General features: G+C 37.9%; 1 protein-coding gene across 9 annotated transcripts in view; it reads right to left on the bottom strand.

Annotated features, from left to right (window-relative positions):
• Positions 1 to 560: 560 nt before the first annotated feature.
• Positions 561 to 25587, bottom strand: part of LRRC4C (leucine rich repeat containing 4C) — a 907789-nt gene continuing 882762 nt past the window's right edge. For 4 of the 9 annotated variants that reach the window (XM_084894507.1, XM_084894505.1, XM_084894504.1 and 1 more), the window contains 2 exons: positions 22690 to 22740; positions 561 to 3227 (listed from right to left, as the gene is read on the bottom strand). In XM_084894507.1, coding sequence (XP_084750633.1) covers positions 1263 to 3185 — 1923 coding nt within the window. In that variant the 5' untranslated portion in view covers positions 3186 to 3227; positions 22690 to 22740 and the 3' untranslated portion in view covers positions 561 to 1262. Of the gene's footprint in view, positions 3228 to 3717; positions 3784 to 4370; positions 4392 to 22359; positions 22428 to 22689; positions 22741 to 25587 lie in introns of those variants that run through there. The other 5 variants (XM_084894509.1, XM_084894510.1, XM_084894506.1 and 2 more) reach the window with 4 other exon arrangements.

Here is a 25587-nt window from a genome sequence, read left to right as displayed (position 1 = left end):
AATCTAGAGCTGTCCCCCAATAATGAACTAATATTTCTTTAATCATATATCACATAGATAGTGATTGATTCAAGGACATGAACCAGGTCTTGTCAATTGTGTGTCCACATTAAAAACAATGTTTAACACATGGTAGGTCTTTAATAATTATTGTTAAATGAAACCTAATTTGTTGACACTCAGCACCAAAAATGATTTTTCAACTTGGATAACAGAATACCTTTGCATTCAGACATCATACTTTGCCTCACAGCAGAATTTTATGAGTGGTAAACAAATTATACTAAAACTTTCTTCCAAGTGAAATTATATTTACTTCACAAAATCATGATTTTTAATCTGAGCATTTAAAAAGAGTGACCCTCATAAGAGGAGGGGGATATACCACAGCATACTTGAGTATATAGATCCAAAACTCAAGTCAACCTAAGAAGACAGGGCCCCATGGTGTTTGATGCTGTGACTGAAAAATAATGTATTTTCTTTCTCAGGAAGTAGAAAATGGAATTACCTTTAAGTTTCTTACATTTGAGCCATACTACAAATGAGCTGTGTCCAGGTACAGAAAAACCAACAATATTTTTTTTATTTATAATCTTATTTTTAGCGTTTGAACTACAAATTCTGGTTCTAGAGTTGTTGAAAAGATCATGGGTTTTATAGGTGCTCATATGTAAATTAATCTGTCGTTTGTTTACTTTTTTTTTTTTTTTCTTTTCCACTGAATGGTCCTCCTCATAAATACAGAACAGGTCATTACATGAAAAATATAAGATCTTGCATTATTTTCCTTGTTCTCTCTTAAAAATCTATTTCTAATATTGCATTCCCCATTGGACTATATGTCATGAGGGCATGAGGGGGTAAATAAAAGAGGAAAAATAAAGACAAAAATAGACTGGATCTCACCACTAGAATTCACCATAAAAATCTCAAAATGTAACAGAATTCTTACAAAATTTCCTAGACCAGTTCCTTAGGGAATTGAGATCTATGAAAAATATGGCAATCAGGGAAGGCAGGGACAAGATATGCGAAAATAGGAAATAAGTGCAGCAAAAACAGGTTCTGAGGAATACACATAATTTTGTCTGCTTTAGATCACAATAGAATTTTTAATAAATAAATTTCTTTTCTTTTTTGTTTTTTTTTTGTAAAGACACTTTTTTTGAAACAGTAGATTTAGCCCAGTCATTTGTGTCAATATTAATAAACTGTCCCTTTTTTTTTTTAATTGTTTGTTTTCTGTAGCCGTAAATGTTTTAGATCTGAGTCTCTTGTACATTGTCTTTCGAGTTCATTCGGATCAATAACGGTTCATGCACTGAACTGTGTATTGAATTTATTGTGTTAACTGTTGTTGTGTGGTTGAAGGGAGATTTGTAAGAGTTATAGTGATTTAGGTGCTCATGCTCGATAGCAGGCATGGGCAGGTGGCTTTCCATGGGTGTGTCTCCTGTAATCTCATCATCCACATTAATGATCTCAACAGTCCTTGTGGGGGCGTGATGGTTTTGCCTATGGTGCTGCTTCCTCATCTTGTAGAAAATGACCAGCATCACTGCAGCCATGAGTGTGATGGCCACAAAACAGCCAATGATGATTTTGGTAGTCTTCATGACCTCATCAATTCCTGGGATCCCACTGTTCATATCAGTCACTGGGATGGTGAATGCTTTTTCTGTTGACCTTGTGCTCTGTGGCATGAGAGAGGTGGTTACATTGGTGGTTTCCCAGTCAATCGCTGGAGTGGGACCTACATTGTTGTCTGTGGTCCGTGCCTCATCCTGAGAAGGTTCCATAGTCTCGACTGTGACAGTCGAAAAGTAAGTAAAAGGAGTGGTGGCTGCTGCAGTAACATTCAGGGTGGCCGAAGCAGTGGTATTTCCAACAGAATTGCTCACCATACATGTGTACATGCCTGTATCTTGCACGGTGACATTTGTGAAATTTAACGTGCCATCGCTGAGCACAGCTATCCTCACTTTGTACGCCCCGTGTGTCATGACCGTTCCATTTGGGGTGATCCAAGATACAGAGGTCAGGGATGTGGAGGCCCGACATTTGAGCTCAGCTGCCATGCCTTCAGTGACATTGAGGTCTGCTGGGGGCTCCACAATCACAGGAGCATAACATGTGAAATAATTCTGGTCCAGCTCCCCAATGTACCTCCCTTTCAGATTGGGAGGAGTGTTACACCGGGCACAGCAAGCTGTGTTGGAGGGGGCCATGTCTTTTATCCACCAGCTGAGCCAAAGGATGTCACAGTTACAGTTCCACGGGTTGTGATGTAAGTGAATCCGCTCTAGGTGATGCAAGGGTGTGAAGAGGTCATGAGGCAGTAACGTTAGATTGTTGTGTGCCAGGTTGATTTCCACCAGTGACTGAAGGTTATCGAAGGCGTTCCGTTCAATCACCTGAATCTGGGACTGTATCATCCACAGTTTTTGAAGGTGCATCAATCCCTGGAAAGAACCCGGCCTGATGGCAGACAAATGATTCCCAGAAAGATCTAGCTCATCCAGTTTTATGAGCGGTGTGAGGTTAGGGATCTCCCGGAGGTTGCACATGGCCAGGTTCAAATACCTCAAGTTGGACAGACCTTCAAAGGCACCTTCTGAGATGTACGAAAGCCTTTTCAATTCGCCCAAGTCTAGCCGGCGCAAAGAAGGGATTCTGTTAAAAGCATAAGAAGGGATGCTTTCGATGGGGTTGTTTCGCAACCAGAGCTCCTTCAGTTTAGACAAATATACAAAAGCTCCATTCGGGATGGTGGTAAGACGATTATCAAAGAGTTCCAGGGTGTTGAGGTTCGCCAGACCATTGAAAGCCCCGATCTCAATGGTTCGAATGTGATTCCTACTCAACTGTAGGATTTCCAGGTGCCTCAAGTGCTTGAAGCTGTTCACTTTGATGATCTGGATTTGGTTCTCATGGAGGTTCAGCAGCCGAGTGTTGGTGGAAATGCCATCGGGTACTTCGCGTAGGTTTTTCCGAACGCAAATCACCTTGCTGAACTGGTTGCTGCAGGAGCAGACGGAGGGGCAGGTTTGAGCCCGCACCAGACCAGCCACCACCAGAAGTTGAAGAGCCAGCAGCACCACAAGCAGGGGGTCAAATAGGGCCCTGTTAAACCTAGGACCTATCATTATCTGCTGTGGATGTAAGGTCATCTTGTTCAACATTCATACTTTATCTGGTGTGGGTCCTTCTGGAGCTCAAATAGTCTGCAATGCAATAAGAGCAAAAAGAGAGGGTTAGATCTCTTCCAACATGTCTTTCTGGAACAATGCCAGTGATACAGCCTATCAGCCATCATTTCTCAGACTAGAAAAACAACAAATTTAATATCCTTTATTGAGTAATGAGTCTCATATTCTTAGAAAAATGTTTCTGCACTTCACATTAGCAGCCATCCACAGTCCCTATTCCATCAGATATGCAATCACAGAGAAATGGAAGAATGAAGCGGAGCAACTTAATAGCATGATAACCAATCAGTGCGAGCCAAATGCATGAGGTGTACGCCACCATTTGATTCACTGTCTGATCAAATTGGAAAAGTTCAGAAAAATAGAACTTGGAAGCTATACCCACAAAACTAAAAGATCTCTTGCAAATGAGTAATAGCTGACATTTTATTTGGGGTTGTTCCATGTGCCAGGCACCCCAGGCTATAGACTTCACAAACAATCCTATCCAGGAATGGCTACATACTTTGCAGAGCTCAATGTAAAATGAATATGTGGGATGCCTTGTTGATAATTATTAAGAATTTCAAATCCGTAACAACAAAGCATAAAGCTAAGTGTAAACCTTCTGAGGATGGGGCCCTTTGCAATTTTATAGGTCGCCTGCCTGATCCTTTCCAATCCTGCATTTCTCAGACATAGGAACTGTTATACCCTCCATTTTCAGGATGAATAAGTTTAGCATAGAAATAACATGAAGTGCATTCACATAGTAATTACAGAGCCAGTGCTCAGATGTTCCTCTGATGGGTCCAGAAGCATACGATTTCAAATACGCCACAAAAAAAAGTTGCTGTGAGAATGAAGGTAAATTTCTTTAAAATACTTTTCCTTTGTGTGAACTCCACTGTAAAACACTGGCAACTTACATTATGGACCCTGTGAAAATCCACTGAAATAGTGACATGCACAATTATACATGAACTTCTAGAGATTCTCATATACAAAACCTCATGATATAGCCAACTGCTACCTATAGGTAGGCATGCCACACATTAAGTCATTGTCCATAAAGTATAATATCTGTTTATAAAAAAAACATTTTATTATAACAGAACTATTACATGTCTTGCATCCCTATTCTTCTAAGTAGATTTTAAGAGAAATAAAATAACTCACTTTCTGCATCTCTTCCAGTGCCAGGAGGCATTCTCAAGGAACCTATGTTACCCAGTATATGGCCCACTCCACTGGCATACCTAGTAATGACTTCTCCCAAATCTCTTATCTCAATAAACAGTGATCTTCTATGAATTTCTTTGACTGAAAAAAAAAAAAGGGGGGGGGGGCACGGATACCAGGAACTGACAATATTCCAATTCAAAAAGGCACTAATTTAGTATTCATGTCATGTTGACTTTGGGAAGTTAACTTATCCTTTCCATGGTTCAATCTCTCACTTGCAAAATGAGAGGTAATGTTCAATTCCCCTAATTGTTGTTATGAGGCCAAAATTAGTTAATGAAGATAAAGGGTTTAGAACAATGCCCCCCACATTGTAGTAAAAACTCAATAAATGTTAGAAAGTATAGTTATTATTATTGCTGTTTTTGTTGTTGCCCTTGGTCAGACATTTTACTAAGTGCTGGGCATATAAATTAGAAGAATATAATCCCTACTCCTGAGCAAATTATAATTCAAAAGGTGAAATGCAGACAAACTGAGGAAGTGCAATCATAAACATTTGCTCTATGTTTCTGAGACCAGGCCACATGGACACAAAGGCACTGATGGCAGAGCAACTCAATCTGTGCTGACAAATTAGGAATTTTCAAAGGGAAGGGGTATCTTATCTCTGTTTTCTAGAAGAAGTAGAGTATTTCAGGCCAAGAGACCAGCCTAAGTTTGGACAAGGACACATGAAATCTACCAGTCCATCCAGGAAACAGGGACGAGTTCCCTGTGGCAGGAGAATGGGGAGGAGAATGGGATAGAAGCTGGGCTGAGATCAGACTGTCAAGAGTTATAACACACACAGGAAACCCTGTTTCATCCAGCAGGTGACATGCTTTATTTTTAGAAAGGAATCCTATCGTCGGCTTTGTTTTTAAGAATAACTAAAAATGATCTTATTGTTCCAAGTGAGCCTTGGAGAGAAGTCAATGCCAGAGGCGGGTCCGGTTTCTTGGCCATCAGTTTCCTGTCCACCACTCAAGGGCTTGAGGTGAGGGGGTGCTAAGGGCTGGCTCTTCTACTGGTGAGGAGGTTCTCAGTGTGAATTAGCTGCATTTTCATAGAGCACACAAGATGGAGAAGAGGCTTCCTTCCATCCTCCAATAATAGGAGATGCTTTACTCAGAAAAGGCAGCTGTTCTTAGCAATTCTTAAATATATATCTACATTAACAAAACCACTGAAAGGGAGCAGAGTCTCAAGAAGGTGCAGTTTAAAGTCCTAGGTTGCTTCTTGGCTTCAGAGGCTTGCTGACATCTCCATCATTATGGCAGCAAAGAAACAGTGGGACCCAGAGAGATGGCCCTGGTGTAAGACTTCCTTATTCCTTAGGCCTGCTTGAAACTCCAGGACCTTATATTGAGAAGACTCACCTGTCCATACTTCACTTTTCCCATCTGGGAAAGGTGCACAACAGTGTTATCCATTCAAAGGCTTTTGTTAGGGCTGTCAGATAATATACATAACATTACTGGCTCATAATAAGCAATTTATAATAAATATTTAATATATATTAAAAATGAGCTGATGGGAGTTTCTTTTTTTCATATAAGTTAGGAGTTACAATAATACTTATCATTCAAAGTTGTGGTATGGATTAACTGGTATGATCAGGCACATGCTATCAATAAAACATGCAAATATATTACTATTCACTGCAGGGTAGATATGCCTGCTCTCTTGTAATCCCCTATTTTTTTTTATTTTTTTTTTTTTTTTACTTCTAGCTTGCTTCAAGGTCTTCTTTTTCCTATTGCAATTAATAAGATTTTCCATAAATCGGTCATAAGTAATGATTTATGAATTATAACTGGTTCAAAGCTGATTTATAACCTACAGCAAACAATGCTTAGTACATTCATTGAATCAAATAAACTACTATCAACAAAATGTTTTCTACTTTAAAAATCTAAATTATGTTACTTTACATAAAAGCCACGTTTCCACATCTCTTTCATAAGATGTTTTTATCACATCAAAAGGAAATCAATTTAAAGGTATGCACTGCACTATCCATTACGATGTCATCTGACAGCTTTTATTTCCAAATGGGTCTGCATGGGTTTTAAATTAAACAATAATACTTTTAGCCTGGTCCCAGAGGAGAGCTTGACTATGTCAACAGACCTTTCTTTTTTTCTCTGCCCTGTGCTTCACTGCACCGAGACATACAGGAGGAACTGAGTGCCAGAGAGTAGCTAACGGGAGGCCTTATTTAGCACAGCATGATTGCTAAGTCAGCATAAACCATCTAGACATTGGAACTAGTTTGGAAGCAAGGTGGGAGAAATATACATTTAGTTAAACACAACCACCCAACCCCCCTACCCACAATAGACACATATATTCACACTCATTTTAAAAAATATATATTTTATTGATTTTTTACAGAGAGGAAGGGAGAGAAATAGAGAGCTAGAAATGTTGATGAGAGAGAAACATCGACCAGTGCCTCCTGCACACCCCTAACTGGGGATATGCCCGCAACCAAGGTACATGCCCTTGACCGGAATCGAACCTGGGACCTTTCAGTCCACAGACCGACGCTCTACCACTGAGCCAAACAGGTTTCGGCCACACTCATTTATAACAACAACAAACCTCCCTAAACACTGAGTACCAAAACCATTTACCACACTCAGCAGGGACACAGAGAACCCAACAACCCACATTACCATGAACATCAACATGATTTTGCTTTTCCACTGTCTTTATAAGCATCTCTAGCCTCTTCTGGGACTCTCCTGCCAAAGCAAATCATTTGTTTCATTGTCCTTATAGAAACTTACCCAATGACCCATCACCTCTCTCAAGGAAAGCATCAATGGAAGCTGTGCTCTAAGATCTTGATTCCATCACCCAACCTTGCTGTTTTCACCAATCCTGGATGGTTGTATCAAAACTTATGCAGGTCTAATCAAGTTCTCACATTGGAAAACCAACAGTTCTCAATAAAGTCTGGCCCAATTCCACCACCTCTCTCACAGGCACTCCTAAATCTTTGTGGGGTGGTGTCCTCCTTCACCCTAGTGAACAATAAACTCAGCACTTAAAAGATTTTGGAGAGTCAGCTTTTTACAGCACTAAAGGTGGGATATTTATCTAACATGTGCTTGAGCCTTAATCTCTCTCTCTCTGATTGTTGTCTAATCAACATTTTACTCCCTTACTCTTTCCCAAGAAAACTTTGTTCAGAAAAATTCACTCCCATCTTTAAAGAAAAAAAAAAAAAGGCACTCACACCTTAAAAAAAAAATCACAAAATTATATCATCTGGTCTGGGAGAGGCTGACTAGTAATGGTGGATGAATAGAATTTGGTTTAGGATAGTATTAGACAAACTTTTTTGAAAAGGCCCAGATAGTAAATATTCAGGCTTTGCAGATCATATGGTCTCTTGCTACAACTACTCAGTTCAGTCATTATAGCTTAAAAGTAGCTAAAGACAAAAGAGAAATGAATGTGTATAACTATATCCCAATTAAACTATGCATGGACAATGACATCTGAAATATAAAATTTGAATTTTACAGTTTATCATCTCAAAATATTATTGTTGATTTCCCCCCAACTATTTAAAAAGGCAAAAACATTCTTAACTCACAAGACACACAAAAACAGGTTGTGGGCTGACTTTTGGACTATCCTTTGCTGAGTTCTTTGGTGAAGAACTTTGGCTCTACCATTCCTATAGCCAGGGACTGGTTAGGGCTGGGCATGTGACACAATTTGGCCTATGAGGTGTAAGGATAAATCAGCTGCTCGGGTTCTAGGGAAATTTTTCTCCCACACACAACAATAAAAACATAAGAAAGGAGTAGTTCTTGGGCAGATATGTTGGTTAGATCACTCCTTTCTGCTGGTGGGTGCCCCAGAGGAAGCATCACTGAAGTGTCTCTTCCCTCAGTTGTCATGTCTAAGTCAGAGTCTCCCAAAGAGTTGGAATAACTCGCAGATTCTGTGATGATGCGATTCCAAGTACCAAGTGCTCCAGAGGGTTTGGGTTTGTCACGTGTGCCAATGTGGAGCAGGTGGATTCAGCCATGAATGCAGGGCCACAGGAAGTGGAGGGAAGAGTTGTGGAACCAGAGAGGGTTTTCTCAACAGACCTGGTGCCCACTTACCTGTGAAATAGATTTTTTTGTCGTTGGTATTGAAGAAGACACCGAAGAACATCACCTAAGAGATTATTTTACAGTATAGGAAAGTGAAGTGATTGAAATCATGCCTGACCAAGGCAGTGGCCAAAACAGAGGCTTTGCTTTTGTAACCTCTGAATACAAGAAACACCATTCTGTGAACGGCCACACTGTGAAGTAAGGGCGCCTGTTTAAGCAAGAGATGGCTGGTGCTTCCTCCAGCCAGAGCTTAGAGTGGTTGTGGAAATATCAGAGGTGGCTGTGGAGGTGGTTTTGGTGGGAATGACAACTTTGATCATGAAGGAAACTTCAAACTCCAGAGGTCCAGCCGTGGTGATGGTGGGCAGGATGCAGTAGGATGAGCACAATAGATTTGGTAATGATGGTGGTTATACAGGAGGTGGTCCTGGTTACTTTAGAGGAAGCAGAGGCTATGGAAGTGGTAGAGAGGGTAATTGAATCCTGGGTGGTGGCCGAAACCGGTTTGGCTCAGTGGTAGAGTGTCGGTCTGTGGACTGAAAGGTCCCAGGTTTGATTCCAGTCAAGGGCGGCATGTACGTTGGTTGCGGGTACATCCCCGGTAGCGGGGTGTGCAAGAGGCAGCTGGCCGATGTTTCTCTCTCATCTATGTTTCTAACTCTCTATCCCTTTCCCTTCCTCTCTGTAAAAAATCAATAAAATATATTAATAAATAAATAAATAAATAAATAAATAAATAAATAAAAAAAATGTTCAATCTTAAAAAGAAAAAAGAATCCTGGGTGGTGACTATGGCAGGAGTTGCAGCTTTGACAACTATAATGATGGAGGAGGCTGAGGTGGCTGTAGCCGTGGTAGAGGAAGCCATTTTGGAGGTGGCAGAAGCTACAGTGATGTTGGCACTTACAACAATCAACATGTAAATGGTCAGAAAGCTTGAGGATTGTATCTGTGGCTAATTGTATAACAGTTTATTTTAGTTTCTGTTCTGTGAAAACTGTAAAGCATTCCAACAAAGGGTTTTAATGTAGATTTATTTTTCATACTCATGATGTTGATTGTTAAATGTAATAATCTGATCTTAACAATGAATACATTTGTCTTTAAAAAGAAGCAACAGTTATTTATTCTGTTTCTGGATACCCTCGTGTGGATAAAATGCCTGGAGTTTCTGCAGCCATCGAAGCAAAAATATAAGAATCTTGACTTTTGTCTTCATTTACATCCAGCACAATGCTATTCATTTGGCTCTATCACTCAAATATCATTGGATCCATCTACTTCTCTCCATTTTCCCTTTCTAGATGAAATCATCTTCATGTCTCATGAGGACCAATAAAATACCCTTTTGCTAGTTTCTCTACTTTTTCAATCACCTTACCACAATCATTTCCTCATACAATAATCAGAGTGAAGTTTAAATATATAAATGCCTTCATATCATTCTTCAGTTAAAATGTTCCTATTAGTTCTATACCTTTGTGGAGCAAAGTGAAAACTGTCTTGGCCTCTAACAAATGATTATCTGACATCCACCTACTGCTTTTATCTTTCAGCTTTCTTCAACACTGAACTTCCTTCATTCCTCAAAAACTCCATGCCCCTACCCTCTACCCTCCCAAACACATACACCAAAATCCAAACAACAAACAAACAAAAAACACTTTTTCATTAGAGTTCTCTTTGCCTGAAGCACGTGCCTTTTGATGTCTGTATAGTTGGTTTTCTTATCATTCATGTTTTCTTTTAAATTTTGCCTTCTCAAAAGTTCCTTTTTTTGGTCAGCCAGCCAAAGTAGCCCTCCTATCACCATCAATCATAACACCTTATTTAATTTTCCTCCTACTACATATCATTATTTGATATTTTCTCACTGACTTTATGTTTATTTTCGTACTGCCTCTTTCATCTGTTCAGTTCCATGAAGTAGTGACTTGTCTCCCCTGTTCAGTAGTATTTATCTAGAAAAAAATACTCATCAAACATTTGTCAAAGGCATGAATGAATGAATCAATGGGTATTCAAGCAGACAGGAGCAGCTTGTAGCTGGTCAAAGCTATAAATTCACTGAGGACCTAAATGATGTCATATATGCTCCTTGATCCCTGGCATCTAAAAGAGTTTCATTCACATAGTAGGAATTTTATTAATTTTATTAATTTTTGGACCATTGTTTGTCCAGTTTTTAGTTATTCTTACAGAAACTATTCCTATAAAGAAAACCTAGGGAGAACAAAGCAATATAAAGGTTATTTTGTTGCCTCCTTACTCTCTTTTTTGTTTGTTTTTAACAGAAAAATTTTCCCTGTTTTCTTTCTCTTTTTATCTATTATTGTTGATAGCAGCCCTTGTTTTAAGTTTAGCCAAACAATGCCCTCTACTGTATGTGCCTAAAAATAACACAATGGCCTTGAAAATTACCAACTTGGATGATGCCAAAGTTCTTCTCATGATTTGCTTCTTCACATGGACTTCAGATCTAGGAATGCTTGACTCAACTTCCTGGTCACTCCAATGGATCTAACTCTTAGAGCAGAGAACAAGAATTCTCATGGGCAGAGAGTCACATCATGTCCAAAGTCCTTTTAAATGGATCATCATATTCCTGCTTCTGGAGCTCATTTCTACCATTAATCAGAAAAGCCACAAGTGTAAAAGATCTGATTCTTCTGGAACAGGAACAATGTGGAATAGGCGAGGAACTGCGGTAGGCAGTGCCAGCCCCAACTCCGTCTTAGTAACAAAAAGTGAAATCTACTCAGGTTCTCAAAGCAGGCCCAGAAATACAGCCAAGAACTTGGCAAAGCTAAAATAAAATTAATTTGATTTTCTGTTTATTCTTGCTTTGCCTCATGTGAGATAAGCATACCTGGCATGGAATTTCTGCTGGTTATGAATCCTTTTGATCATATTCACATTTTGATGTTGGGTATTTGTAAAGAAATGAAATATAGATGACTGACTTGTTTTTTTTTGTTTGTTTGCTTTTTTTCAAATTAAAGGGTAGGATTTAAGATGTTCAGGGATATGTTTGTATTTTTATGATAGCTGCTTGCTGTGTTGGTCTGGTGAAATGTTTCACTGAAGAATAAAGCTAAAACCTCAAGCTCCACATACAGCTTGTTATTTAATTCCTCAGAAAATGAAATCAGATTGTTCCAATAATCAGAAATGTGCCTATTTGTACCAATAATTTAAAGGCATTCTCCTTTGTTCTAAAATATATGAGTCTGGAGCCCCACCGAGGGATAAAAATCTATTTCCCCTTCCTTACTTCTCTTTTTCAGTTTCAGGGCCATCCAATGATTAATACATGATATCTTTATATGCAAAGCTGGGGTTTTCATTTCATACTTTTCCTGGTGATGGGGTGTCTACAAAGTAACACATTGCAGATTTAGTGTAACAATACATAAGGGCCTAGACAATCACAGTTCAAGAGAACATAACCCACCAATAGCTCCCCAGTGCTCATAGAATAAAGCCTAACTCCCTTACTGCCTTTACCCACTAGATGCCAGTAGTACCCCCAGTTATGGCAATCTACAATGTTTCCAGACATTATCAAATATTATTGGGGGAGGGGGCTTTGCCCTCTTGAAAACCACTACCTTGTATGACATGCATGGCAAAATGATGCTGTGCCATATTGCTTTCCCAGTTCCACTGTTCTCCACAATATAGTCTAGAGTGCAGGCTATTTCTGATTCTAAAAAAGACCCCGTATTTTACCTCTTCAGGGACTTGCTCTTGTTTTCTTTATGGCCTGGAATGCCCTTGTCTGATTTTTCTTTCAAAATTGTACCCAACATCAGAGCTAAGTTTGCAATGACAATTTCTACTAAAATCTTCCTGGTCTTACTGGCCAGTATTAATACACCCTTTCCCTAAGTGTCTGTAATGCCAATATTATAGCCCTTATAAAATCTGTGTTTAAATCTGAATATTTGGAAATGCATTTGACCTATTTAATGATAAACTTTTGTTTGTTTGTTTGTTTGTTTGTTAATTCTTGCTTGGGGATATTTTCCATTGATTTTTAGAAAGAGTGGGAAGGAAAGGAAAAGACAGACAGAGAGAAACATTAGTGTGAGAGAAACACAACAGTTGGTTGCCTCCTGCACACAGCCTGACCAGGGCCAGGAATCAAGTCTGCAACTGAGGTACATGCTCTTGACCAGAATTGAACTCAGGACACTTCAGTCCACAGGCTGACAATCTATCCACTAAATTAAACCAAGTAGGGTTAATCATAAACTTTCTAAGGACATGAATGGAATAATGTCTAGACAATCAGTAAATATTTGCTGAATTGCATTTCTGAATGGAGTCCATGTTTTAACATATGTTCAGGATCCAGGGTAATCAGCTAATTTTATAATAACAAATAATATATCAAGTTCATTGATAAGTTCCACATGTGAATAAAAAAATCAATAATGATATACAATTCACTATAAATGGTAAAAGAGGGCTCAATAACTACTCTTTACCCTCTCCCCACAAACAATAAAGATTATAAAAAAAAATTGAACTTTTGAAGAAGTAGATTACCAAATATCAGCAAGTAAATGGGTGACTGAAGACAAGAGATGAGGGTAAAAATTTACCCTTACCAGCAATAAGCTTTATGCTAAATACAACATCCACAGTACCTGGCACATTATATATACTAAATATGTGCATACTAAATAAAAGAAAAAAGGAAGAAAATAAGTAATTAAAAAGAAAGAAAGAAAAGTAGACTCTAAAAAATATTGGTTATTATAAATTGCCAATTACTTAAATGTCTAATTATACACTAATAAAATATAGAGAGTTTTAAAAAATCAGAGTTTAAAAAAATCAGAAATACTTCTGTGAAACTTCCTAGAGATTGGTTATTATGATTTACATACTATATTGCTGTGAGGATACATGAGTAAATATAGTAAGTATAATAATTTCTGGTATATATAGTCAATACTGTATGAATATTTGTCATTGTTTTTTATTATTGATATTTACCTACTGTTGACAAAGCCAAATTATGGAGAATGATTAATAAATCAGTCTTCTAACCTGATGCTAAAGCAATTTGAATCATACAATTAAGATTTTTTAAGTTTTAATTTTCATCAACCATCTTATTTAATTATAATTTGTTTTTCATAGTTCAATCCATTTGTTCCTCAGAAGTTCATGAATGGGTCATGGGTAATTTGTGAATCTCTTTATATGCACATTTTTATATAAATGTGATTGTGTATTTTTATAGGAAGGTTATTCATTGGTTTTATCATTATGTTCTCTAAGAGATTTATGACTGTAAAAAAATTAAGTTCTACATGAAAAAAATTGACAGATTGAAGTATTTGAAGGGTCTATTATACTTCTAGATATAATTTAGCGAATTGGCAGTCTGCTCTAAATACCCATTTATTCTGTGTTTAGTAAATGTGACTACCTTCTCATTGAAAGGAATTTTAGAGATAAAACAAGCAGATTTAGAGAGCCTTAGGAATAAAAGCGTCCATGGGGGAGGAATACATAGGTGAGGGCTTAGAGCCAGAGGGCATACATTCACAGAGAATAAAGAAAAGTCACAGAGTATTGGGAAGAAGGAAACATTTTCACAGCGAACAGAGACATTTGGACAGATGCTGGAAAGAGGGAAACATTTTCACAGGAGATAGAGGAATGTTGCAAGATAAGGGGGAGAGAAAGTTTGGGGTACCACCTGGGTTTTAGACTTGAAGTTGATATTCTGCAAAAGAGTGACTAATTAGAAAAGCACAGGGTCATAAAATGGGGAAGGGATCCAATTAAAAGGGAGCATGAAGAGACAAAGAACTACAGAATTTATAAACCTTAGAAAAATGAAGCTTAATTGGTTACCCTCTCAGAAAGCTCTCCCTACATGGGAATTTGTATTTGCTTCCAATTAATTTCCACCCTTTTACTAACAAGTCATTTTGGTCCAATAATTTTATTTTTCAAAGTTTGCAAGGTAACAACCTGCAAGAGGGAGATCTACTCCCCAAACCCCATGCTTCATCATGATGACCTACAATATTACCTTTCCAAAAAGCAAACAAACAAACAAACAAACAAACAAACAAACAAACAAAGGACTAGACCCAGATGTGCATAAATTCTTCAAGACAAATGTCTATTGTAAAAGATTCTGGAATGAAACCTTTCTTTGGTGACAGTGATCCTTGGCACGCACTTTAAACCCTGGTACTTAGGTGACAATTTGTCACCCCATGTCATCTCTTTATGGATTTTGTGTCAATGTAAGAATCAGGATGTTTGCATGATAAAATGGGATCCTGAGCTTCCTCAAGAGGAAGAAATGGGAACTCCATTGCTCCACATCTTTTCTTCATTTGCCATAGTTTATTCCTTAAGTGAAAATGCACTGAGATAGCATAATTGAATTGTTAATGTTTATCTAGCTCTTAGAATATTTTGGGTAATAATGACTAAAGCTGAAGGAGAAAATACCATGCTTGCTAATATTTATGAAGGTCAAGTGTATATCAGGAATAAATGAAAAATAATTATATTCCATTAAACAACTATAACCAAATCCTCTGTAACCCATCCTGCTCCCCACTACCTTACTCAAAAACTCTAATGTTGGATGGAGTTAAAATGCAGAAACTTGATATGTGTTTTAGCTACTCAGGATGCACAATAGAATGATTCTTTCTAGGAAATCTGAGTTTGAAAAAATGAATTAAAGGATAGCAAATAAAAGAGGCAGAACATTTCAAATTACATTTAATCAAAATATGGAAAATTATCTCCTCATGACATTCTCCTGTCAGTCTACAAAGGGTAATAGTTATTCTTTTATTTTTAGATTTATTTATTTATTTATTTATACTAATATTCACATATTTTCCTATACAAGTGAATGACAGGGAAGGTAACCAAAGATGCTTTTGAAAATATAAGACCTTGGCAAGGAAGGTAGAGAAAGATTTTTATTTCACAAGTTGGCAATGCAGCTAATGATTTGGCTTCCCATATATCCTTGGGATTGATGACTAGCTGGGAGGAGTTGATGCCCATTAACACCCACCTGCTCATCAATCCTTAGGAAATGCCCTGTGCAAGGTCATCATTGCCATTATAGGTTGAAAACAAACAAATCAACAGTAGCACTCAAAAGGCATATAGATTCTTTAATGAGTAATGCAATTTAAATTGCTTTGCAAGGAATCTGAAGAGAATAAATACCACATACATAGAGGTTTTAATAGTGCCTCCCAGTGTTTTAACAAGTACTCTCTTCCCTGATTATCATTAAAGTGTGCAAAGCCCTCATTTCCTAGACAGTGACTAGAAAGCACTAAACATGTCTGGGATTCGTTTAACTGGAGAGTGCTGAGAAGAATCTCGAAAGTCACTTCAGTTCTAATAGTATATCATTCTAAGTGTGTTCACCAACACTGTGTGAACTTTATATCAAAACTCTTTTGAGTTGCTAACTCCCCATCATAGATTATTTGAAACACTGCTGAGACAAGCCTCACATAAAAAAACTGAGTCATGAACCAATGCCAAAGGGCTACATTAAGTGAATGTATACATGATGATGTGAATAATTACAAATAGTCTGGTGTTTAAAGGGAAATTTTGCATAGTTAGTGAAGGCTATGCAGACATGAGATTCAGTATGATATGTACTGTGGATAAGCAAAAGGTCTAACATTCCAAGATAAAGAAAAACACAAGCATTTATCCCCTTGATAAAATTTGCTTAGAGCCTACTAAGTGTCAAGCACAGTGCTCAGTTCTTGACCCTTGGGGTCAGGTGCTCCCATAAATCTCAGTGTAGTGGGGCAAGAAATTGCAATATAGCAGAAGATGCTAGAGAAGAAGGAACAGTTTTAGGAGGACACACTAAAGGAGAGAAGAAAGAGAGAGAGAAGGGGGAGAGCTTATTGGAAAATGGGCATGTCATGGTGAGAAATGTATGAAAATAAACATGAGTATAGGGCAGAGAGAGGCACAGCATACTATTATTATGAACAGATATAAGCAGTGGGATAGAGGGAATAAAAAGTAAAGTAACAGAACTGTGAAAAATTATCAAAAAAATTTAGATTGCCAAAATTGGTTTGGCTCAGTGGATTGAGAGTTGGCCTTTGGACTGGAAGGTCCCAGGTTCGATTCTGGTCAAGGGCATGTACCTTGGTTGCAGGTACATACCCGGTGGGGGGTGTGCAGGAGGTAGCTGATTGATGTCTCTTTCTCATCAATGTTTCTAACTCTCTATCCTTCTCCCTTCCTTTCTGTAAAAAATAAAATCAATAAAATATATATTTTCAAAAAGTTAGATTCTATATAAAGTCATGAGATGGGTTGTAGGGACTTGATTTTTCTCCTTTTTTTGGAAAGGAATAAGACTATGAGAAAAATGCTTAAGAAAAAGCACATTTGCAATAATATGGAGAATAGATAGGGAAGAATACATGGTAAGATTTACTAAAGGTCGGCTAAGAAATTATTTTAATAATTGAGGTATGCAAAGATGAGGGCCTGAACTAGGCTTTGCTTTTTATCTAAAATATAAACTGAGATGCCATCAAGATGTCCATGTCTCTGTTCTGCAATCCTCCCTCTGTGTGAGACTCCTTCATACTTCACCAGCTCCCTAGACTCCCATCCCATAATTGGATGCTCTGACTTCTATTTACTCTGGACTCCCTAACCCATCAGATCAAGTCCTGCTCAACTAGACCTGGCTCCCACTGAAGGCCTCAGAGCCACTGCCTTCCAGTTTCAGCATGACTTATGTCTTTAATAAATTCACCAAAATGACCCATAAAAACCTGATAAGGAAAATCTCTTTAATTGAGTCTGTGTTTATGAGATCTGAGCGAGGGAAGGAAACAGAGTAGACTCTTACTGTGGCTTCCAGGCAATGTCACTTAATCAGAATGCAGATAGTGGGGATGACCTCCTAATTAGAACTGGAAATGCTTTCAAGTAACCTCAACACTGTTAACATTGCATAATGAGGAAGCCATGGTGATGACATGTCAGATAATGGAAATGACTGTAATCAGTGATTTCCTTGTTTCCCCTTAATGATCACAAAAGAGGGAATTATATGGCCAATGCAGGACATTTGGAAATTGGATTCTTATTTATTTGCTTAAGGCAGTCCTCATTTTGCATGGTGCCAGTGTTAACCATAGTTCATTCAAGTTGGAATCGAGTCTTCCTTTTTGCACAGTTCTTTTATAACAGATTTGCACTCAGATACCATGGAACCTTGTAAAATGTGGACTCAAATGCAATATGAATAAGCTTCAGTTAACAAGGTACTGTGCAAAGGAAGAACTTCTATTTTCCTGCATTCGTTTGCCTACAATGCAGTATATCTAAAAATAAATCGTGACAAAAATCAGGAATACACATGAAGAGCAATAAGGAACTCAGTCCTCTATGGTAAATTAATGGGATAAGATAGTAGGAGAGCCTATGAATGGCCCTATTTAAGCCATTACTAAACTACCTTTTCCTTGGTTTAAATAATTAAAGTTTATTTCTTGGTTATTTCTCCCACCATCTTTCTTTATTATCTAAATGATGCATTTTAGAAAAAATAATCCAATAGAAAGAAAGATGGATCCTATAGATGCTAGGTGTCATTAATGAGAGACACCTAAATTTTCTGTACCCTTCTGTACAGTACAGACAGAACATATGCTCTTCCTATGCTAAAGAAATACTGAAAAGTGTAATCAAAAGTAAGTGTGACAAAAAAAGTACAATACACAAAATGAGGGAAGAGTATGATATGGTTGTCACTCCTATACTCCCCAGCCCTATCATTTAAGATATAATTGCCACATGAACAGACATGGAAGGTAGGTGGAGATGTAAATAAAACTTTAAGATCAATTGTTGGCAAACTACTGTCCAAAGACAAAGTTCAACCTACCACTTGTTGTGTTTTTTTTTCCAATAAAGTTTTATTGAAACACTTAAACGTCCATCCACAGATATATTATTTAAGGCTGCTATCACAGTAAAGCAGAATTGTGCAGTTGTGACAGACTATATGGCTCACAAAGTTTAAAATACTTACTCTTTGCCCCTCTACAAAACAAGTGTGTTGACCCTTCTGTGGAGTATCGAGAAATATTTCTTTTCTTACCCGCTCACCTCAGTGCCAAGTTTACCAAGATGATCCATTAGGGCATAAAAAATATTAAAATTTATATTTATAATTTGTTTCATCTAAGAAATAAGAAAGGGATTAAGACTAACTACTCTGGCAATGAAGCTATGTGTCCCCTAACATACATGAGAAATCCTGAGCAAAAGAAGGAACTTCCACAACAAAGAGTGGTTACATGCTATAAATGACCTATTCATATGCTTTCAGCACATCGTGACTGCTACTATTCCTGGGTGTCTGGATAAGTGGCTTTAGGGATTATATTATTTATTTTTAACTAATTAATATAAAATGAAGAAAGAGGTTTATGGGGATTCTTTCAAAGACAACACAGAATGCATATTGTAGTAATAAAGGAAGCATAAACTTACAACAAATAAAAATGATAGAGTTAACATTGTATCTCCTAGTATAAGCTCTTTGAGGCAGTAAAATAATAATTGAAGGACATGCTCATTCAGATTAATCCTTTATATATGTGTCTATGTATATGTGGATGTATCCATGTATATGTGTTTGTGTGTGTTCATAATCACACTCTCCAGCAATCATGCCCCATCACACCCTTATCCTAACTGTACACTCACTTCTGTATTCTCTGGGTGCTCACCAATATCTCTGACTAATACCTGACTTGAGTTTTCTTTTTTTTTTCCTTTCCATCCCATCCTTTTTCTCTAACCAGAAACACTCTAGTATTGCTATACAAAATCAATGCCTCATCTGCCCCTAAGATTGAGATTGTAATTGTACATGTCCCTTTGAATCCTAAGGGAACCACCTAGAAACAGGTCTCCAAGAGGCAGATTTTGTAAGTATCTCTTCCCTATTTCATTTTCTCCTCCCCTGCCCAAGTTTCTTCCTCTCACCATAATGATAAATATGAATTAAAATCTGCTTTAAAACACACATACATAGGACCCAAAGAAGAACTTTAGGAGTTTTAATATTAGAACCCTAGAGACCTATGTAAAAATTTCAACTTCCTTCTTCACTGTAGGAAAAGCTTGTCAATGACACTATGGATCTCCATTATGCTAACCTGTAAAATGGGTGTGATATTACCTGTATTTCCTTTATCATAGTTATTAAGGATACCTTGAGAGTTTATGAATTGGGAGATAATTTTAAACTATGAGTATGAGATACATTTTAAAGATCAATCTTTTTTTTTTTACTTTAAATCCATACTAAAAACAAAATAATTCAGAAGGCAGAGGAACAGCTAAAAATAAATAAATAAATAAATATGGTTTTCTAGCTGATATACACTCTCTGAGTATTTTACATATACAATTTTACTTAACTCCCCATCACAACTGCATGATCCTTCATTTAGATGCTCTGTTAGTCACTTACCCCAAATCACACCATCAGTAATCAATCCTACATCTATCTAAATTGACCCATTTTAACCACTGCACTGCATGTACAAACTTTAAGCTTTTGTACACATTTGGATAAATGGCTTATTCTTTTGGCAACTTATTTTCCTCATTTTTAAAGGGATATAGAAAAACATCACTACTGGCTACATTATCATCACTGATCCAAATACAAGTCCATTTTTAGAAGTGCTTTATATTCATTTTTTCTTTGAAAAACTAAGACAGCATTAAAGCACTGTACCAAGACAGCTGTTTGGGGAGAAGGGGCACTAAACTTTAACCACCAGCTCCAAATTAATTTTCCTGCCTGGCAGTATATTTGGTGTGATTAACTAAGACAACTTAAATGAAATTGCATAGCAAAATATCTGGCCTACAGTAGGCATACAATATATAAAGTATGTTTTCTCCCCTAAATAAACTTATCTTTTCTCTTGGAATATAGTCAGCATAAAAACTATGCTCTATTTGGAAGGCTGAAAATTAGGACTGAAGAGAAACATCAGTCTGGGTTGACTAAATGAAGGAAAAGCTGTTGTCGGGTATGAATGTAGACTGTGATATGTAGACTGCAAATTTTCCACTAGGATCCTTCTTGCCAGCTTGTGCTATTTGAGTAAACTTCACTCTCAATTCTTTTGTTTTTGAAGAAAAACATTTCCAGCTAATAACACAATTACACTTAAGTATCAGAGCTCATTTTAGTATTATTGCATTTGTTAAATCTAAATGAGTCCAAATTACTTCCTCATTGCTCATAAGAGAAGAGGAGGAGGAAAACCAGGGGGAGGGAAGGACTGAGGTGGGGAGAGGATTGTGAGGGTTAAAGGAAGAGAAGGAGACATATGCACAGAGGGACAGAGGAAAAAAAACAAAAAACAGATATCAATGCTGCATATAGCCTCAAGTCCAATAAATGTCAGTAAAACTTGCTGCCCACGGTTCCTATGGAAACCCCTTAAGAGTGGAACACAGACATCTTTTGGACTGCAATTCACAAGCTGTTTATTTAATTATGATGAAACATGAGACTGTTTGGGCCAACACTATTATCATACTGATAGCATGTAGAATTCAAAAAATAGGTATAGCAAAGTAAAAAGTTAATCTCTTTTTAAAAAAGAACTATTAGCTCCATGTGATTTGCATGCAAATAATATACATCTTGAACTTATAGGACTTCACACATGATTTCCCGAAGGCGAACCCCAAATTAGCTAAATGGCATTTGGTAAAAGGGAGTTCTTCAGAGGTCTCATGCCAATTAGACACCCCCCATGCCCAGTGAACAAAACCAAGGTCACAGCATATTTTCAATTAAACCCAGGATAGCACCAAAATGCAGCACAGCTGGAAAAGCAAGCTCATTATTACCTCATAGATCATTTATGAGCAATGAATAGGTCTCTGGTGCTTTGCTGTTATACAGACATTTGAATATAAAAATAAAGAAAACAGATTCTGATTAGCTTTTGCCTTCCAAAATAAACAACCACTTTTAGGGCATTATTTCTGGTGGCCCCCTCCCCCTCCAAAAAAGAAAAGAGAAAGAGAGAGAGAGAGAGAGAGAGAGAGAGAGAGAGAGAGAGAGAGAGAGAGAGAGGAGGAAAATACTATAAATCATCATTTTTTTTTGTCTCTAATTAGAAAAGGTTTACTTTGCCTTTAATTTAGCCATAAGGTACCATCTGAAGGATGGACTCATTCAAACCCTTGTTCCTTCACTAAACAAACAGGTAGTGTCAACCTACTGTGTGTCAGGCACTGTCCTAGGGACAAAGAAGGCCAGAAGATTAAACCCTACTCACAACTTAATTATGGACTTTTTAAAAGGGTCTGCATTAATGTTTTTGGTAAATATTCAAGGAAGGACAACTATGGCTCATAGGTACTACACTAAAATAAACCCAGGGCCCTGCCTTCCAGGAGATGATAATGGAATGGAGAAAAAAAGACACTTGATCATAAACCACAGAGCAAGAAGTCAGTGCTTCTGCCTGCTGCCTCCTATCTCCTCTTTGTGGATAGAAATACCACCCACAGATGCTGTGCTACAGTGGAGGGTAAGCGTGTTTGTGTATCTGGCATGATTGGCTGGAGGGTGGTGGTGGGAGGTTGTGGTGAGGAGGGAGCTCCAGAAATATTTCCACAGGAGAAACACTAATCCAGCTTCAACTATGAGCCATCACTACCTTTAAAACATCTTTAGCCCTTAAAGTATGACTAAAGGAGGAGGCATTCACAAGAGAAGGGAATCCCAGGACACAGATATCTCTGGGGCCGAGCTGGGAACATGAAGGCTGTTTCTAAACTGGCAAAGAGAAACAAGGAATTTGCAAAAATAAAAATAATATATATATATATGACTCCACATATGTCTTTTCTACTATATTGCAGCCTCCTTTTTTCTTTTTTCTTTTTAATCCATTAGTTTGCAGTTGCTCATGCTGGCAAAGCCAATCACTGCTGTTATTGGAGTTGACAGTGTATAATAAGAATGAGCCACTGCCCACTAGCCGATGCTGTGGTGTTCAGAATGTTGCGGGAAAGATTTAGCATGAATCATCACCCACCTAGCTCTCCATTGTGGTCTCCATGCATAAACAGGCAACGTGTTTGGCAATCTAAAAAAAAAACACAAAAGCATATATTAGAACAATTCAGCGTATTTCTCTATCCGCAGCCACCACCATCACCACAGACAACACTGGTGACAATAATATTGAATCACAACTGTATTTTAACACTCTCCTGGGAAGAAAGCCAAAGCAACCATTTTAACCACTGACCATTTTGAACAATGCATTATGTAATGCAACTTACTTAATGCAAATAAAAAATACAATTGGTGTCAGGAGATCTGTAGTCTATACTTGGTTCTAATTTATCAGATGCATGACCTTAAGCAAGTCCCAGGCTCTCTGTTTCAGTATCTTGATCAAAACTATCTCTGAAGATCAAATGGGATCATGTATTTTGAATATGGATAAGAAACAGTTAAGCGGAACTATCTGAATTATTAAGGTCAAATGACATGTTAAGAGTTTGACATTGGTTTCTGCTGCAAACTCCAATTGTTTTTCCCCCCCACATCCCAAACCAAGAAAGATGTGAACATCTTCTCATCTTACCCGCCCTTCATTCTGTCCCCACTCTCTTCCTAACACTCTGGTGGCAATGGCGGATTAAAATTTAGAATCTGATCTTGAGGGCCACAGAGTAATTGCAGCAAAGAAACATGAAGAGGTTGAGTTGGCATTTTGCACAGCATAATGAAGTAAACTGAACAATCTTTCATTCCAACAAATACAGATCTTTACAGCTTAGACATGCAGTTGGTGCAGACTTCAAAAAAAGGGGAAATCGTGAACAAGAGCAGCCAGAAAAAGCCCATGCAATTAGTCATCAACACCCAGAGACCGACACGGATATTGAAATCACCAAGAATTCTATCAGGAGTAGGATTGCAGAGAACAACAGGGAGGCAGGTGTTAAAATCTTCAAGGGATGAGGAGGAGTGAAGTGTGTGTCTGTGGTTGACTCCTTCAAGGAGTTGCTAGCAGGTGGTGGAGCTCTGAAGCTGTGAGTGTTTTACTGCGTGACCTGGTTTTGTGTGAAACAGATAACGTAAGTCAAAATGTTTCATAAACTTATAAGCAATATACCACAGATGGGTATCATTATTATTCCATAAGTAAAACGGAATAAGGTTAAATTTTATTTCTGAGATGATCTGTGGATTTTTTTTTTTTTTTTGTCATTGGTTTTTTAAAAAAACGGCTAACTTAGTCTTATGGAAAGTTTCCTCAAATCTCAGTTTCAAGAACCATTAACTACCCTTCAATAGGACATATAAAATATGAGTTATAAGTTAATGTGCCTGGGATTTATAATAACGTGAGAGCAAGGCAATGGGTAATGTGTGCAAAAGGGACAAAGAAGAGGCAGGAAATGAATACTTAGGTCCATTGCTCAATCAAGTAGCCAATTCTCATTTCCCATTTTAGGCAAAAATGAGCAGCATTAGACCTAGTGACCACTCTGTCCTCCCTGCTCTTGGCTCCCAGGAAATCCCTTTCCATTTTCCTTTCACCTCACTGGTCACTAAGCTCAGCCTCCATCACAAGCTCTGCCTTATCTCTTGGGCCATAAACCTTAGAGTGCACCTGGGATCCCTTAAGGGTCTCTTCTGTATCTATACTTACTCTTAAAGTGGTCCCAAAGTGACTTTAAACACCACTGCAAACTAAAGACTGCCAAAAATATAAACACCTAAAGCCGGCAACACAGATATATACCCACAAATCTAAGACCTCCAGTTGGAGGCTTTAGAAATAACCTCTCCAAAAGAAACTCTCCATTCTAACTCAACCTCCATCCCTGACAAAGGCTTTTCTAACAGCAAATTAAGCAACATATTAATTTATAATATTAATTCACATATTAATTTATTCAACCAAGTAATCTAAGCTCCTTCATGTGCCAAACACTATTCCAGGGACCATCCTCCTAGGATCTCAGGCCAAAGTCCTCTAGAAACTTCACTTTTTGGTTTCATCTCCACTTCTGCATCCTATAAACTCTGCACCTTACCACTTTTCTATACATTCGAAAATCCTGTACATCAAGAGTGCCATCACTTCTCCTCCCCTTCACTGCTGCACCCTAGTCCATTCTCTCTCTGTGGATAACTGAATTATTCCAAAGCCAGATCTAATATCTGGTGTCTATTACTGCCCCAACCTCAGTCTTTTCTCTGCATAGTGGAGGAGTTCTATCAAAATCAAAGTCAGATCCCGCTCATTCTTCTGCTCAGTATTTATTTTCCACATCACGTGGAGTAATGCTAAAGTGCACCTGGTTGCCTAGGATGACCTTTGCTTCTTTGTTCTGCATCCCTCCTATTTATCCCTGAAACAGCTAACTCGCACGCACTCCACTGTGGCCACACTGGTTCTTGCTGTTTCTACACCAAGCACACTGCTTCCTCAGGAAACTTTGTACTTGCTGTCTCTTCTGCTTAGAATGTTCTTCACCCAGACAGAGCTGTAGATATATAGGCACATGACAATGGTATTTCTTTTATCCAAATATCTGTAGGCTTGGCTCCTTCACTTCCTCCAACCTACCTGCTAAGAGAGATCTTCCTCAGCTCTGCTGCTTAAAATATAACTGTTCCTTTCCCCCATCCTTCTCTATCCCTTTACTCTGCTTTCTTGCTCTTTCAAACATTTCTCACAGCTAGAGATAATGTGGATGTATGTATGTATGTGTGCATGCATGTATTTTGTCTCCAACAACATTAAGTCACAGGACATAGAGTTCATATAATTTTTTGATGGAGCCCATCAGTGGTCCAATGATATAGATGAGGAAACAAAAGGCAAGAGAAGTTGAGAGCCTCCCTGAGAACTTTTCTAGAGAAAAACAGGTAAAAGGGGGAGTATAAACATGGAGATGATGATGAATCC

The sequence above is a fragment of the Pipistrellus hanaki genome, assembly GCF_964339955.1.
Source record: "Pipistrellus hanaki genome assembly, chromosome: 9".
Lineage (NCBI taxonomy): Eukaryota > Metazoa > Chordata > Mammalia > Chiroptera > Vespertilionidae > Pipistrellus > Pipistrellus hanaki.
The sequence above is the reverse complement of the archived record's forward strand: the minus strand, read 5'-3'. Positions and strand labels throughout refer to the sequence as shown.